We start from the raw sequence: 13,199 nt of genomic DNA on the forward strand, positions 1-13,199 counted from the left end.
TGCAGTAAATTAGAGTGTAATAAGTGAGTAAAATACGTAATTATAGCCTATCATCAACACCCCACACTTAAATCACTGCTCGTCCTCGAGCAATCAAACTACACTTTTTATAGACACAACCTTTTTAAACAATTCTCCTAACTCATCACACCAAGAATATTTAAAATGGACTAAGCACAAAAGCGTAACATCTTTACCTCAAGATTTGACTCACAAGTACCACGCGTTATTCACAATTCACCCACTTACTGTAACATAGAGGTCACTGACATTACCTTTCCTTCATGAATCAAGTGCCCTCACACAACAAAAGAGAGTAGTTCCACACAATAAAATTTAAGAACACTTAGGAACTCAAGATAAAAAGAATTCACTCACTCTCTGAAATAACATGCATATGCCACAAAAGATGCACCATAAGCTTGCCCGTAGCGTACTGCTCCACTAATCGAGCTCATTCAATCTAGGATCAATTAGTACTTTATTTGGTTGTAATGTAGGCTACGGGACGGGTAGGATATATTTAGATATAAGAGTGACTACACCTCCCTAAGCACTTTAATACATACATTTTAACATTTAAACCCCATACTTATGTCAAACCAAAATTCCACCGTCACATCAATGTAAATTACCCCATTCTTCTTTAAGCACACTTACGTCAAGAGCCACCACTTATCAAGGATTTTTTTTTCCACAACAATCCAACTATATTTTTTTTTCAATTCAAGTGGCTCTTACTTGTTCAAAACAGTGCACCTTTCTCCTGATTTCATTAGTTCCACTCAAAAGCCAAACCAACCACCCCACACTTTAACTTTTACATAAATCATTACAATTCAAGTGCTTATGAGAGGTTAAAAGGTTCAAATAGATAGTCCATTCAAACAATTGGGTAAGACTTGTAATGTGGTTGCCAAAGAAATAGGATTAGAGGCTCAAATGGGTTAACTATGATACTTAACCATTAGGCGGGTAAAATATACATATCTGGCTCAACAAAAAAAATGCCTATATCACTTCCTAGACTGAATAAAACTACTATTTCGCTTTGCAAACACACGGGGCAAGTTCTAGGCATCAAATGCAATGCACAGAATAACACCAAACCTCACACACATATGTCACATAACTCACTCAGGATTGGATTCATCAAGACACTCTAGTCAAAGCAGTTAAGCAAATTTAAAATCATACAATTTAAGGTACTTATACAAGAGTCAAAAACTGAGCCTAAGCGTCACAACCAAAGTACTCACTTTTCTCAAAGCATAACAAAGTCAAGAGATATTGCTTCAATTCAAAACACAACACAATGGCTCCTATTCCTAAAAAAAAAACTAACTACACCCGGTTCAAATAAAACCCTTGGAAAAGAACCGTGGCACAAAGAAAAATCAAGGGGGAATTATTACACTACCTACAAAAAAAAACTTTTTTTTTCTTTAGACTTAAATCCCTCAAGAAAATTGTCTAATAGATCCATCGTCGGGAAAAGTCCAATCTTTTAAAAAAAAATACTATTTAATTAAACTAATACAGCTAAAGTAGCATGAAAAGTCACCCAGACAATCTCATCACCCCACACTTAAAATTGTGCATTGTCCCCAATGCACAACATAACCATAAGAGGGTAAGAGAAACTCCCTGGTAGGCCAAAGGCCGAAGCACTAGCAGTTCATGGGGTACTCAGACTTCTCCCAGGCTTGGTCCTTCGTGCGGGTACCTCACACTTAGTTCCAACCATTTGATTTGCTGTTGCATCCTTCCAATACCTTTGCTTTCCATGCTCCTAAAAAAAATAAAAAAAATTGACACTACAAAAATAATACAATTAAAAAAAATAAAAAATAAATAAAAGAAAGTAATAAAGCTGGGTTGCCTCCCAACAAGCGCTTGATTTAACGTCGCGGCACGACGCGAATCACTTTTTGCCTCCACCTCGAGCTTATGAATTGAACCCCAAGTTTTGCTTCAAGCTTATGATTATGCTCTTGGGGCGGTACAGATTCTTGCGAGCCAAAATTTAGATAAAATCTTATGCACTTGTTGGCTCTCGACCGAGGAGTGTCACCTTGCCTAGACGGCCTTGAGAAATCTAAAATATAAGGCTCATCTACCTCTTCCTTGGACTCCTTTTTATGCTCATAAGGGTGAATTTCCATTTCACCGTCTGAACATAATGTAGAGAAGTGTTTGGAATGAGGCCCAACGCGCTCAAATACATGAACTTCAAGATTTTTAACCTCCTCAACACCAATCACACTAGAGTCAACTAAATTTGTATCTTCAACGTCCTTGGTTGACTCTAGTATTACTTCTTCAACATTGGCATCCTCAAATTCTAGTTGGCTAGGTTGTTGATGTTCTACTTTGACCTCCCCAATTAACACCTCAAATTCATGCTCTTCTTGGCTACTATCCTCAATATTGGCTTGTTGAGCATCAAAAGCTCCAACCACTTGACTCAATTGAGCCTCCAACTTGCAAATAGTTGCCTCTTGCCTTTCTATGTGCAATTGTTTCTTGTTTTGTTCCAGAAGGCACTTTAGCATATCCTTGATCTCCTTCAGGTCCGCATTCCCAGGTTCTTTGTTCCTATTAACTTCACAAGAAAAGGTAGAACCATCATAGTAAGGGGTTGGGGGAATATAAGAAATATAAGCACAACCGTGAAGGTGACCATTTTTACCACCACACACATATCACACATTCCACAAATAAGATTGAGTTGGTGCACATAACTCGCTCTTAGGAACGTTTTGAAAATTTTGCCACGGGTGGTTTCCTTCACAATATGTATGGAGATCAATAGTAGAATTATCTACACCTAAATTCCCATAACTCCAAGATGTCATGTTTCTCAAATCAACAGTTATAAAAAAAATACCAAGAAAAAACAAAACAAAATAAAAGTTCAAACTTGAACCCTAGCAATATACACAGCTACAACTACACCGTTATGTTCCCGGCAACGGCGCCAAAATTTGATCACGCCCAACTCTAGTCCTAAAAAGGATAAGCGGTTGCTGCAAATATAATCCGGTCTAAAAGTCCGGAGTCAAATCCCACAGAGAACTAAGGCTTAGATGTATCTGTTTAATATCACCAAGAAGACAAGATTGAAAATAAATAAACAGCTGAAAACTAACTATGCTTGAATTGTAAACAATTAGAATAAAGGTCTAAGGTAATGGTTTCCCCCGTTGTTGATTTCCTTGGTTGTATGTTTCTTATAGCGTTGACTTAGTTGCCTCTATCAATCATGAACTCTCCAACTATCATAAATCTCTCTCAAGCAATTCTGATAATTTACTAGACGCACTCTCTCAAGCTACGCTAGCTAGATTCGCAGTACAGTTCACTTAGATCGCACCCGAGGTATCGTTATCTCTAATCCAACCTCTAAACCCTCGGTTATGACTCTCGCCTATACTCCGGGAGTGATGTTGTTCAAACAACTACCTAAATATGCACTCTCTCTCAAGCAGATACATAATAAATAGGAACGACTAATTGAGGATCCTTTCAATTAACCACAATCAAAACATAGTTGAACAAATAGAGATTAAACTAATTCAAATCTATATTACTTATAACAACCAATCCATCCCCAACGGGTTTCACCAAAACCTTAGATTAGAAAAGTTAGCTACTCATGAAATTAACAAAAATCACAAAAGAATTCATATTCAAAGGTAAACGAACAAAGAAGAAGATTAAAGATTGATGCCCAATGATCCTCCTTGCCTCTTGCCCTTCCTTTTGATATTTTTCACTTCCAAAAATCATTCTCTCCTTTCTTGGCCGGCTTCCCTCGTTTAATATAGGGTTTAGGACTTAAAATCCCGTGTTTTGCACTTTGGTCCCTGAAGTTTACGCGTCCTGCCACGGTCCTACCGTGGTTACGCCAGGACCGCGGCCAGAGTGGCCTTCAGAATCTGCAGCAGTGTTCTGCCGCGTCAGGTCCGCAGTCGCAGTTTCAATCGCATTTTTGACCCTGTTCCATTGGAATTTGGAAAAACATAAAACATTAAAGTTGTATCCCTTTGAGTTAGCTTTCCAACCATATATTGTGGAGCCCAAATGGAGTTCTGAGCGAAACGTTATATCCATTTTACTAGACAGTGCGCGATATGCCTACTCGATTCTTCGTTTGCTCTAACTATCATCCGTTGACCCCCAAACATGATCCCGGCTTAATTCCTTGAGCTTTTACTCAGACTTCAAAGCTCTAAATCACTTGAGTTCATTCCATAACATCTACATAGCTCGGAATCACTCCTACAAGGCATAAAACACACAGTTAGCGCAAGACACTAGCGATTAAAGCTCAAACTCAATTAAAGTGCAGTAAATTAGAGTGTAATAAGCGACTAAAATACGTAATTATAGCCTATCATTAGCTATATAACCTGATCAGATGGTCGAGGGTAAAAGACATTCCCTTGACCTTGCTCGAGAAATACTCGAGCAAAATAACAATGCGCTAGAAAGAGGGGTAGATCTGGCCAAGGGTCACCCGATATTGATGATAGAAATCGAGTATGACCGGGTATGTGGGGCCCAGTCTGAAAGGATAAGTATACACACTTAAGTACCCTTTCACATGGGTAGTGATGTCCTCCTCAGGGGAAGGAATCACCACTCCTTATTCTCCCAATTGCAATTCTTTTTCACCTGCTCGAGATCGTCTTCAGATATTGAGCAGATGTATCGGGACATGGGCTCACATCGGCCTGGAACTAATGGAGGCCTATCGACTTTAAAATCAGAAGATAGCTCGCATGGACCAGGAACGCATTCCTTGATACGAGGTTCCACCAGCGTTCTACCACCGGCCGGTCGCGATGATGAGGAGGTTTTTTCTTCTAAACAGTTTTAGATGTTTTAGCCATCACTATTGTGAAAATTCAAGAAAGGAGAAGAAGTTGATGTTGTGATAAACACGAATTGAAGAGAAGGATGGACTCAAAGAAAATGGAGAAGCTTGTAAAGATTTGGGAAAACATTTGTAAAGATTGAGAAATTGACCTATTTATGGAGACCGCTTCAACGGTTTGAGGAAGATAATGGCCGACCATCAGCCGCCTTCAATTAATGGCCTTGGGAACTATGCGGACGCGACATTTCAATCACTTCTTTCGCTGACGTTATGGAATTGACATCATGATCGAGGCATCGGAGGATTGAGGATCAAATCGTTTCTTATCATTTTATTCTAAGAAACGCGGGGACTATCTGTATACGGTCAAAATCAGGTATGCCCCATTTCGTAAGCTCGAAGAGTAGCTTTGAGCCTAAGTTCCAAATGGACCGGGCTCGAGCCCGATGGCGGCGTACAAGACTTGAAGATCGAAGTGCTCGATGAACACCGATGCCGAGTATGATCAACCTCGAGATGATACCGTTATGATTTTATAATAGAAAGTGAGAGATTCCCGCGGCAGCCCTAAGATCACGGCGTAAATTTCGGAACGGATTTGTACTAGGCGGTTAGACAGTTGTCCAATGAAGATCCCCTACTAAAAATGGAAATGAACCTTATTTAGGACTCCCCTATTATATAAAGGGGAGCCCATTCATTTGTAAAAGAATCAATCATTGACAAAAGAATATACATACATCACTTTCTTGCTTACTGTTCATCTGAGTTGCCTTGTAATTTATTATTCTTGCTGACCCACCTCGAGACTGCCATAGCTCGAGGTCGAGACTTGCTTGCACACTTGTTTGATTTGCTTTACTTCTTCAATTTATATATTCAACTTCTTGTTTATCAATTAGTATTGGATTAAATCACATATTTTTAAAACCACAATATAAGTTTAATTGTTACTCAGATTTTAGGGTAAACAAGTACGATATTTGGTTTCATTTTTTATTTTCACATAAAACTTAACATTATTTATACAATATTTTGTCCTAATTTATCTTTACTACACAAGTTATGTGAAAATTTATGTACTTTTATTCTATGTATGATAGAATGTGAAACTAAAATGTAGGGATTACTATTACATGGATTAAAACTACCAAATAACAAAGTAAGCCCTTCACGCAACAACCAATATTTTATACGGTAAAGCGTCTGATATGTCCCTCTACTATTAACAATTATTTAAAAATATCCTTCGTTATATTATCGGGTCAAAAAACTCCTTACCGGTACACTATTAAACAAAAATGCCCCTAAACAGACGGAATAGACACGTGGCGTGATTTAAGGCTAAAAGGCCATCTGGTTCTTTTTAATAACCCAAATTGGACCGAACCCGCTCCGACCCACATACTTGACATCCAAATCCAAATCTAGGTTTAGCCAGTTCACCATTTTTACCTTTTCTACAACAAACCCGAAAATACTAAGATACTCATTCATATAAACCCAGATTGTAAAAATTAAATCTTTAAGAGGAGTAATTTAGGGAAATTTATCTCAAGATTCGTATGTGTGGTGGTCATGGAAAGATCTTTTTAGTGTAATTTCGAGTAGGTTTCCGGCGTTGTATCTAGCAATTATTAAAATAATTTTTTAGTATAATTTCTATCAACTATTATTAACATGAGCACATTTCTAATTAAGGTCATCGATTTTTATCAATATGAGCAACTATCTAAAGGCCACAGAAAAAATAAAAAACAACAAACAGATCCGAGAATTTCAGTGGGACCTGGCTAGGTTCTATTTTCCGGCGAAGTTCAAAAATGGCAAAACCTCTGATTTTTTTAGATCCAACAAATTGGAAAGAAGAAAAAGAAAATAAAGTAGAAGAAAATAGAAGGAAGGGGGGGGGGGGGAGGGGGTAAGGCGGTGGTATTTTTTTTGTTTTGAAAAAGATAACAAAAGTAAGGCAGTGGTGTTTTGGTCAAGATTTGTAGTAGATCTCGCTGATTAAGGCAGTGGTGTTTTGGTCAAGATTTGTAGTAGATCTCGCTGATTTTCATGGTGGATATAAAATGAAGAAGGAAAAGAGAGTTGAGATAGTAAGTGGTGTTGGCTTTGTGATTTTTCCGGTGAGTTTTACCGGTACCGTTTGCTTATTTGGTGGAATGGGTTTGCTGTTTGGATGATGAAACACGAAGAAAAAGAAGAAGAGAATAAGGGAGACCAAGGGGGGCCAGTACAGTGGAGGTTAATATTACAGGAGGAATTTTCCGATGAGATATCATGTTTTCCGGTTATTTTGGTGTGAGGTGAGAGAAGAGAAGAGGGTCGTGTCTGGTGGGGTTATTTTAGGGGAGGGGGTTTAGGGTCAGATAACGGGTCGGATAATAGAGGTATTGGGTATTTTAAATTGGGGATGAGTCAATTAATTTGAGAGTGACATGTGTCTATTCCTTCTGTTTAGGGCCATTTTTGTTTAATAGTGTAACGGTAAGTAGTTTTTTGACCCCATAATATAACGAATGACATTTTTAATAATTGTTAATAGTAGAGGGACATATTAGACTCTTTTATTAAAATAAAAATATTTTTTTAAAATATGCACTTCATTTGGTAACACAAAAAAAAGAAATCCAATAATTTATACATTATGCATTTAAATACATATAGCTGAACCAAACAGAAAGTGCGAGGTATCAGTCAGGAAAGCAAGAGAAAACGAAGAGAAAAGCTTGAATTGAGCCTTCTGACATGGCAAACCTGCCTCAGTCACTCTCAATGCTCACCGCCTTCGGAGGAGGACCTGGCAACACAGCCTCGGCATCCGCCGCTGCAACTCAGGACCGTAACAAAATGCAATCAGCAGAGCAACTCGTGCTTGAACTCAGCAACCCCGATCTTCGAGAAAATGCCCTTCTTGAACTTTCTAAGGTCCAATTCTCATTTCAAAATTTGGCCTATAACGTTTACCTTTCATTTTATGTTTTTGTATTTTTTTTTCTTCCCAATTTCGCATTACTGTAAAGTGCCATATATAAGTACGAGCTTAGGATTTCCTCCTGTGTGCTTGTTTTGCTGTAGCTGGGTGGTTGGTAGATTAATCAAGTCGGCCCAAACACCATCGTCATTTAAAAATAGTAAAGAATTGAATGAATTGAGATAGTAGGTTTTTGATTGTTGTTGCTCGGTGAATTTTTTTCTTAATAAATTATTATGGAGATTACAAGGTGGGGAATCGAACTCTCACCAAATAAGGTAAAAGTTAACCAACTGAACTACAAGATTCCACAATATTTAGTGAGTTCAATTTTGGAAATATGAGGAATTGTTCTTTTAGGATTTCGGCAATTTGAGACGGGAAATGATGTTAATGAAGGCAATTTAAGGCGGTTTCTGGTGTGTGAGCTTTTATATCTTGTTTCAAGAGCTCTAATTTTTTCTAAAGTGGCGGAACCCTTTCGGAATTGGTTAAGAAGGTGTGCCACTTTTCGAGCCTGTGGCTAACACTCGTAGCTCCTTTGACTGTAGCAATGCTCTCGAAATTAGGTTACCAAATGTACTTGGATTCTCCAATTAGTTGGTTTGAATAATTAGTTTGAGATAAGGGGCTAGCTAGCTTAATATCCCGCTTAATGTATTGCTGTTTACGGTTGACTACGATCTTTGCGTACTTTTGTAGGGGAGTCTATAACTAGTTACTGTTTTGACTGTTCAAAACTCTAGATCATGTGAGTATTTAACTACCTTCCTAGATGAGTTATCATCTTTGGAGATTTATGTGTTGCTTTTGTGATAGGAACATATATTAATTGTTAAGGAGTACTATCCCTTGTTAAGCATCTGTGGAGTTTTTGGCTAAAATCATCCTTTTACTATGGCTCAAAACTAGGGTACATCCTTGTGTAATAATAGTGAACAAAAAACATCCCTTAACTAATCAAAAAAGGGTAAGAATCATCCTTCCGCTAATTTCCATTAAGAAATTAATAGCTACAACCAAAACTTGTGCCAAGCACATGACTTCCCCCAAGACCCCCCTATACTCCTAATTCTATCCCTCCCGAAGCTACCCGACTCTTCCATATTCAGTGAAACTAAGGCTTCAAAAGCTATACGATTCTATGTTTAACTTCAGAGAATAGCTAGAGCAACAAGATAAGTTATTTTATTGAACAAGAATTGAAGCTAGGGCTATTCTCCATTACTTATCTTCCCACACCTCACAAACAAGGTAAAAGCAACAATAGCCATTGAATAAGTTTTGGCTTTTCCACCCATTCTATTCTATGCAGAGGCAGAGCAAGGATTTGAAGCTTATGGGTTCGGGATTCTAGCTCTTTTAAGTTACTAGGTTCTAAAATAATAATTTGTACATATTTCATGAATTTCACAAGACAAATAAAGAGTCTGCACAAAAGCTATTGAGTTCGGCCGTACCCATAAGCAGAGGGCTAGCTCCGCCCCTGATTCTATGGAGTAATATTTTTGCTATTTCTCAAACTAAACATCTTCCTCATTCTTAAAAGCACCAGATCTTGTGGGTTGAAGCATATGAAACAATAGGAAAATGCTGGCTCGAAGTTTAAGCAGCCGATCTTCCACCCCAGCAATGGTACTATTGATATTACAAATTCTTTAAGCATTCGATAATATCATATACAATAGCTTTCACATTAACTTATACCGATATTACTAAATTTACAAAGTTCTAGTAAGTCTTTTATTTAATATTTATTACATTGAAAGAAAAGTAGAGTTTTAGAAGCCTAAGCTTCGGTGAAGGATGAAGACGAGATGATCGGGAAGGATAAAACGGTGAGATTTGGGGGGGGGGGGGTTGGTGGTTGAAGTCACGTGCTTGACACATGTTTTGGTTGCAGCTGTTAGTTTCTTAACGGAAATTAACGGAAGGATGATTTTTGCCTTTTTTTGGATAGTTAAGGGATTTTTTATTCAATATTATTACACAAGGATGTACACTAGTTTTGAGCCATAGTTGAGGGATGATTTTAGCCAAAAACTCGCACTCGACCAAAAAAAAAGCAGAAAAAAAGTTTTCTACCAGACTATATCGAGACGAGAAGCCATGGCCCTCCCTTCTCAAATTCTCGACAATCTCAGCGACCTGCTGAAATCAACGTTGAAATACAAAATGTAGAAATTATGCTTCAAAATACTCGAATAATATTTCTTGAGGCATATTCGCTCCGCGAACCCAACTGCTATTGAAGCCCAAATGGAAGCAAGGCATCAAAGGATTGGGGAAGTAGAAGTTATTATGTATTCTAAGGAGTACAGTAACAAATATGCATGAGTACAATTTATTGAATTGTTTTAGGTAATTTGTCTTCTGTCTATTTCCAAATAATACACTACTAGTTATTTGAACATATGGACCATACAACTTTTGGAAAGACAATCACCCTCCTCACAAGTTTTTTCTTCTAGCATTCATAAGCATTCCGCTGCATCCAATTCCCAAAAGGGAAAAAACATAAAGATATAAGGTCACCTAGGCAAAAGCTTCTTGATTAAGTTGGTACAATTTAGTTACTCCCTCTGTTCCAGTTTATGTGAACCTATTTCCTTTTTGGTCCGTTCCAAAAAGAATGACCCCTTTCTAAATTTGGTAACAATTTAGCTTAAACTTACAATTTTACCCTTAAGGAGAAGCTTTTATAATCACACAAATACTCTGGGTCCCTTTTTGACTTGTTTTTTCTGATAAAGGTAAATTGTATTAATCAAAAGGGAGAAAACTCCCGTATACAAGAAGTATACCAAAAAGTAGAGAATTTACATCATAACATGATTCTCTACAAATGACGCCCAATCTTCTATACAAGTAAGGCTATATGAGTGCACGAAAAAACGATCAAAGATAAAAGACTATTCTTAAGATGTGAAAAAGGAGACTCAATCCCTTCAAAAGCTCTCCTATTTCTCTCCCCCCAAACTATCCACATGAGAGCTAACGGGGCGAACTTCCACGCCTTTTGCTTTTCTTTTACGGAAACCGGCCCAGCTATATAACATTTCCTTTACAGTTTGGCATCACCCATTGAACACCAAAAAGATTCAGGATTGCCCTCCACAAACCCGAGGACGCAGGGCAATGCAACAAAAGATGATCAACTTCTTCCCCTGAGCTTTTACACATGTAGCACCAACTAACAAGCGTAATTCCTCTCTTTCGCAGATTCTCAGCAGTCAAGATCACTCCCCTCGCCACTAGCCATGCAAAAAAGCACACCTTCGTGGGCGCCTTAGGAATCCAGATCGAGGAGTATGGAAAAATGACCTCCTCTCTCACTAACAAACTCTGGTAAAAGGACTTTACGGTAAACAAACCATCGCCACGCGACCCCCATCTCCAAGAATCACAAGATGGCTGGAGCCTGTCTTGCCCATATAGCAGTGCCAACAAATCTTGGAGCTCCGCTACCTCCCAATCTTGCATGTTCCTTCTAAATGAGAGGTCCCATACTAGGCCCTTCATGCTCCTTGCGAATCTGTTGAACCATCAATTCCTTCTGGTTTGAAACTCTGAAGACGTGGGGGAAAGAGACCCTCAGAGTATCCTCTCCACACCACCTATGATTCCAAAAGCTGATTCTCCTTCCATCTCCCACCCTGTAAGTGATGTTGCCATTGAAGGCTTCCTAATTCTTCATGATGCTCCTCCACATGCCACACCCGAAAGGTGCTGTGATCGCCTTGGTCTTCCAACCCCCTCTGGTGGAATCGTACTTTTCTACTATGACCTCTCTCCATAGAGCATGCTCTTCTACCCCTGATCTCCACAGCCACTTCCCCAACAAAGCTCTGTTGAATACCCTAACATCTTTTACTCCAAGTCTACCCCACTTCTTTGGGGAAGTGACTGGCTGCCAATTCTAGATGAAACTTTCTAGTTCCATCCGCCGCATCCCAAAGAAAATTCCTTTGAAGCCGCTCCAGTTTTTTTGTGATGCTCACAGGAGCTTGCAACAGGGACAGGTAATAGGTGGGCATACTTGATAAGGTGCTTTTAATAAGCACTTTCTTACCACCTTTTGACATCTACCGTTTCTGCCAACCTGCTAATCTTTTTTCAATCCTTTCAATCACTGGATTCCAAACCGTAGTATCCTTATGCGAAGCGCCCAATGGGAGACCCAGGTAAGTAGTGGGAAGAGAGCTCACCTTACATCTGAGAACATAAGACAAAGCATCAATGTTAGCAACCTCACCCACCGGGAAAATCTCATACTTGCCGAGGTTGATCTTGAGTCCTAATACTATCTGAAACTACTGCAAGACTTGCTTCAGGTAGGTCAACTGATCCATATCGGCATCACTGAAAACCAGGGTGTCATCCGCAAAAAGCAAATGAGAGACTCTTCGGGCACTGAGCGCCCCGATTGGAGCTGAGAATCCTCTCAAGAAGCCTCCGCCACCACAATTTCCAAAAGTATTCATTTTTTCTTAAACTCTGTGCCCAGTCAAACAGGTTCACATAAATTGGAATGGAGGGAGTATTATCTATTTTTGCATTTCTTAGAGATTTGAATTTTATTTTCAAGTATAGTAGGTTTTAGTGAATACCAAATTGAAGAACAACTACTAACTATAGGTTGAAATTACTTTTACTTGGTATTGTCAGGAAAAGAAAATAAAAGAATAGAGAAACAGAAATTGTTTGAAACCATAATCAAGTTAGTATCCAAATCAAAAACAGAACTGAATGTTGAATACTACATTTTTTCCAATAATTTTTAGCAAATACTTTGTTATATTCATTTTTAAGCGATACATAAGCAATATAGTGTAATAACTCTACAATAGTTGTATTTCTGTCGAAGGATAAAAGCATAATAAAACGCCAAGATCTGCTGGGGATTTAAGCGCAAAGACAATTAAATTGCGAGTTTTATTAATGAAGGGAATAATAGGGAAAAATCATAAGAAAGCTTATATATATTTACTGCAACAGATAACTTTAAACACCTACAACAATTATATGAAAAAGTATTTAAAAGCCTACTGTATGAAATAAAACTCAAGTAAATCAAGATAGAAAACCATGTCTATTTTTGTGATACTAAATTTTGATTCACTGAGCAATTATAATATCACTTTGCTAGCTATATTTATTATTTCGTGCCCGCCTTGTCAAGGAGCCCATAGCTATAAGGAGCATGCTTTAGCGCCTTGGTGTCGACACTGAAATGGTACCTTTATGAGCTGAAGTGCCTAAAGTAGCATCTAGTAACATTGAATAGATCATACTGGATAGTCTTTTTCTCTTTTTCTTTTTATATTTCGATCT

General features: G+C 38.3%; 1 protein-coding gene across 1 annotated transcript in view; it reads left to right on the forward strand.

The window, feature by feature from the left end:
• The window catches only part of LOC109226746 (cell differentiation protein RCD1 homolog), an 11,673-nt gene continuing 6,011 nt past the window's right edge, over window positions 7,538–13,199 (forward strand). Inside the window, exon 1 of the mRNA XM_019391593.1 lies at window positions 7,538–7,819. Within this exon, the coding sequence (XP_019247138.1) occupies window positions 7,640–7,819 (180 nt within the window). The 5' untranslated portion in view covers window positions 7,538–7,639. The remainder of the gene's footprint in view (window positions 7,820–13,199) is intronic.

Source organism: Nicotiana attenuata, chromosome 6, assembly GCF_001879085.1.
Source record: "Nicotiana attenuata strain UT chromosome 6, NIATTr2, whole genome shotgun sequence".
In the NCBI taxonomy this organism is placed as follows: domain Eukaryota; kingdom Viridiplantae; phylum Streptophyta; class Magnoliopsida; order Solanales; family Solanaceae; genus Nicotiana; species Nicotiana attenuata.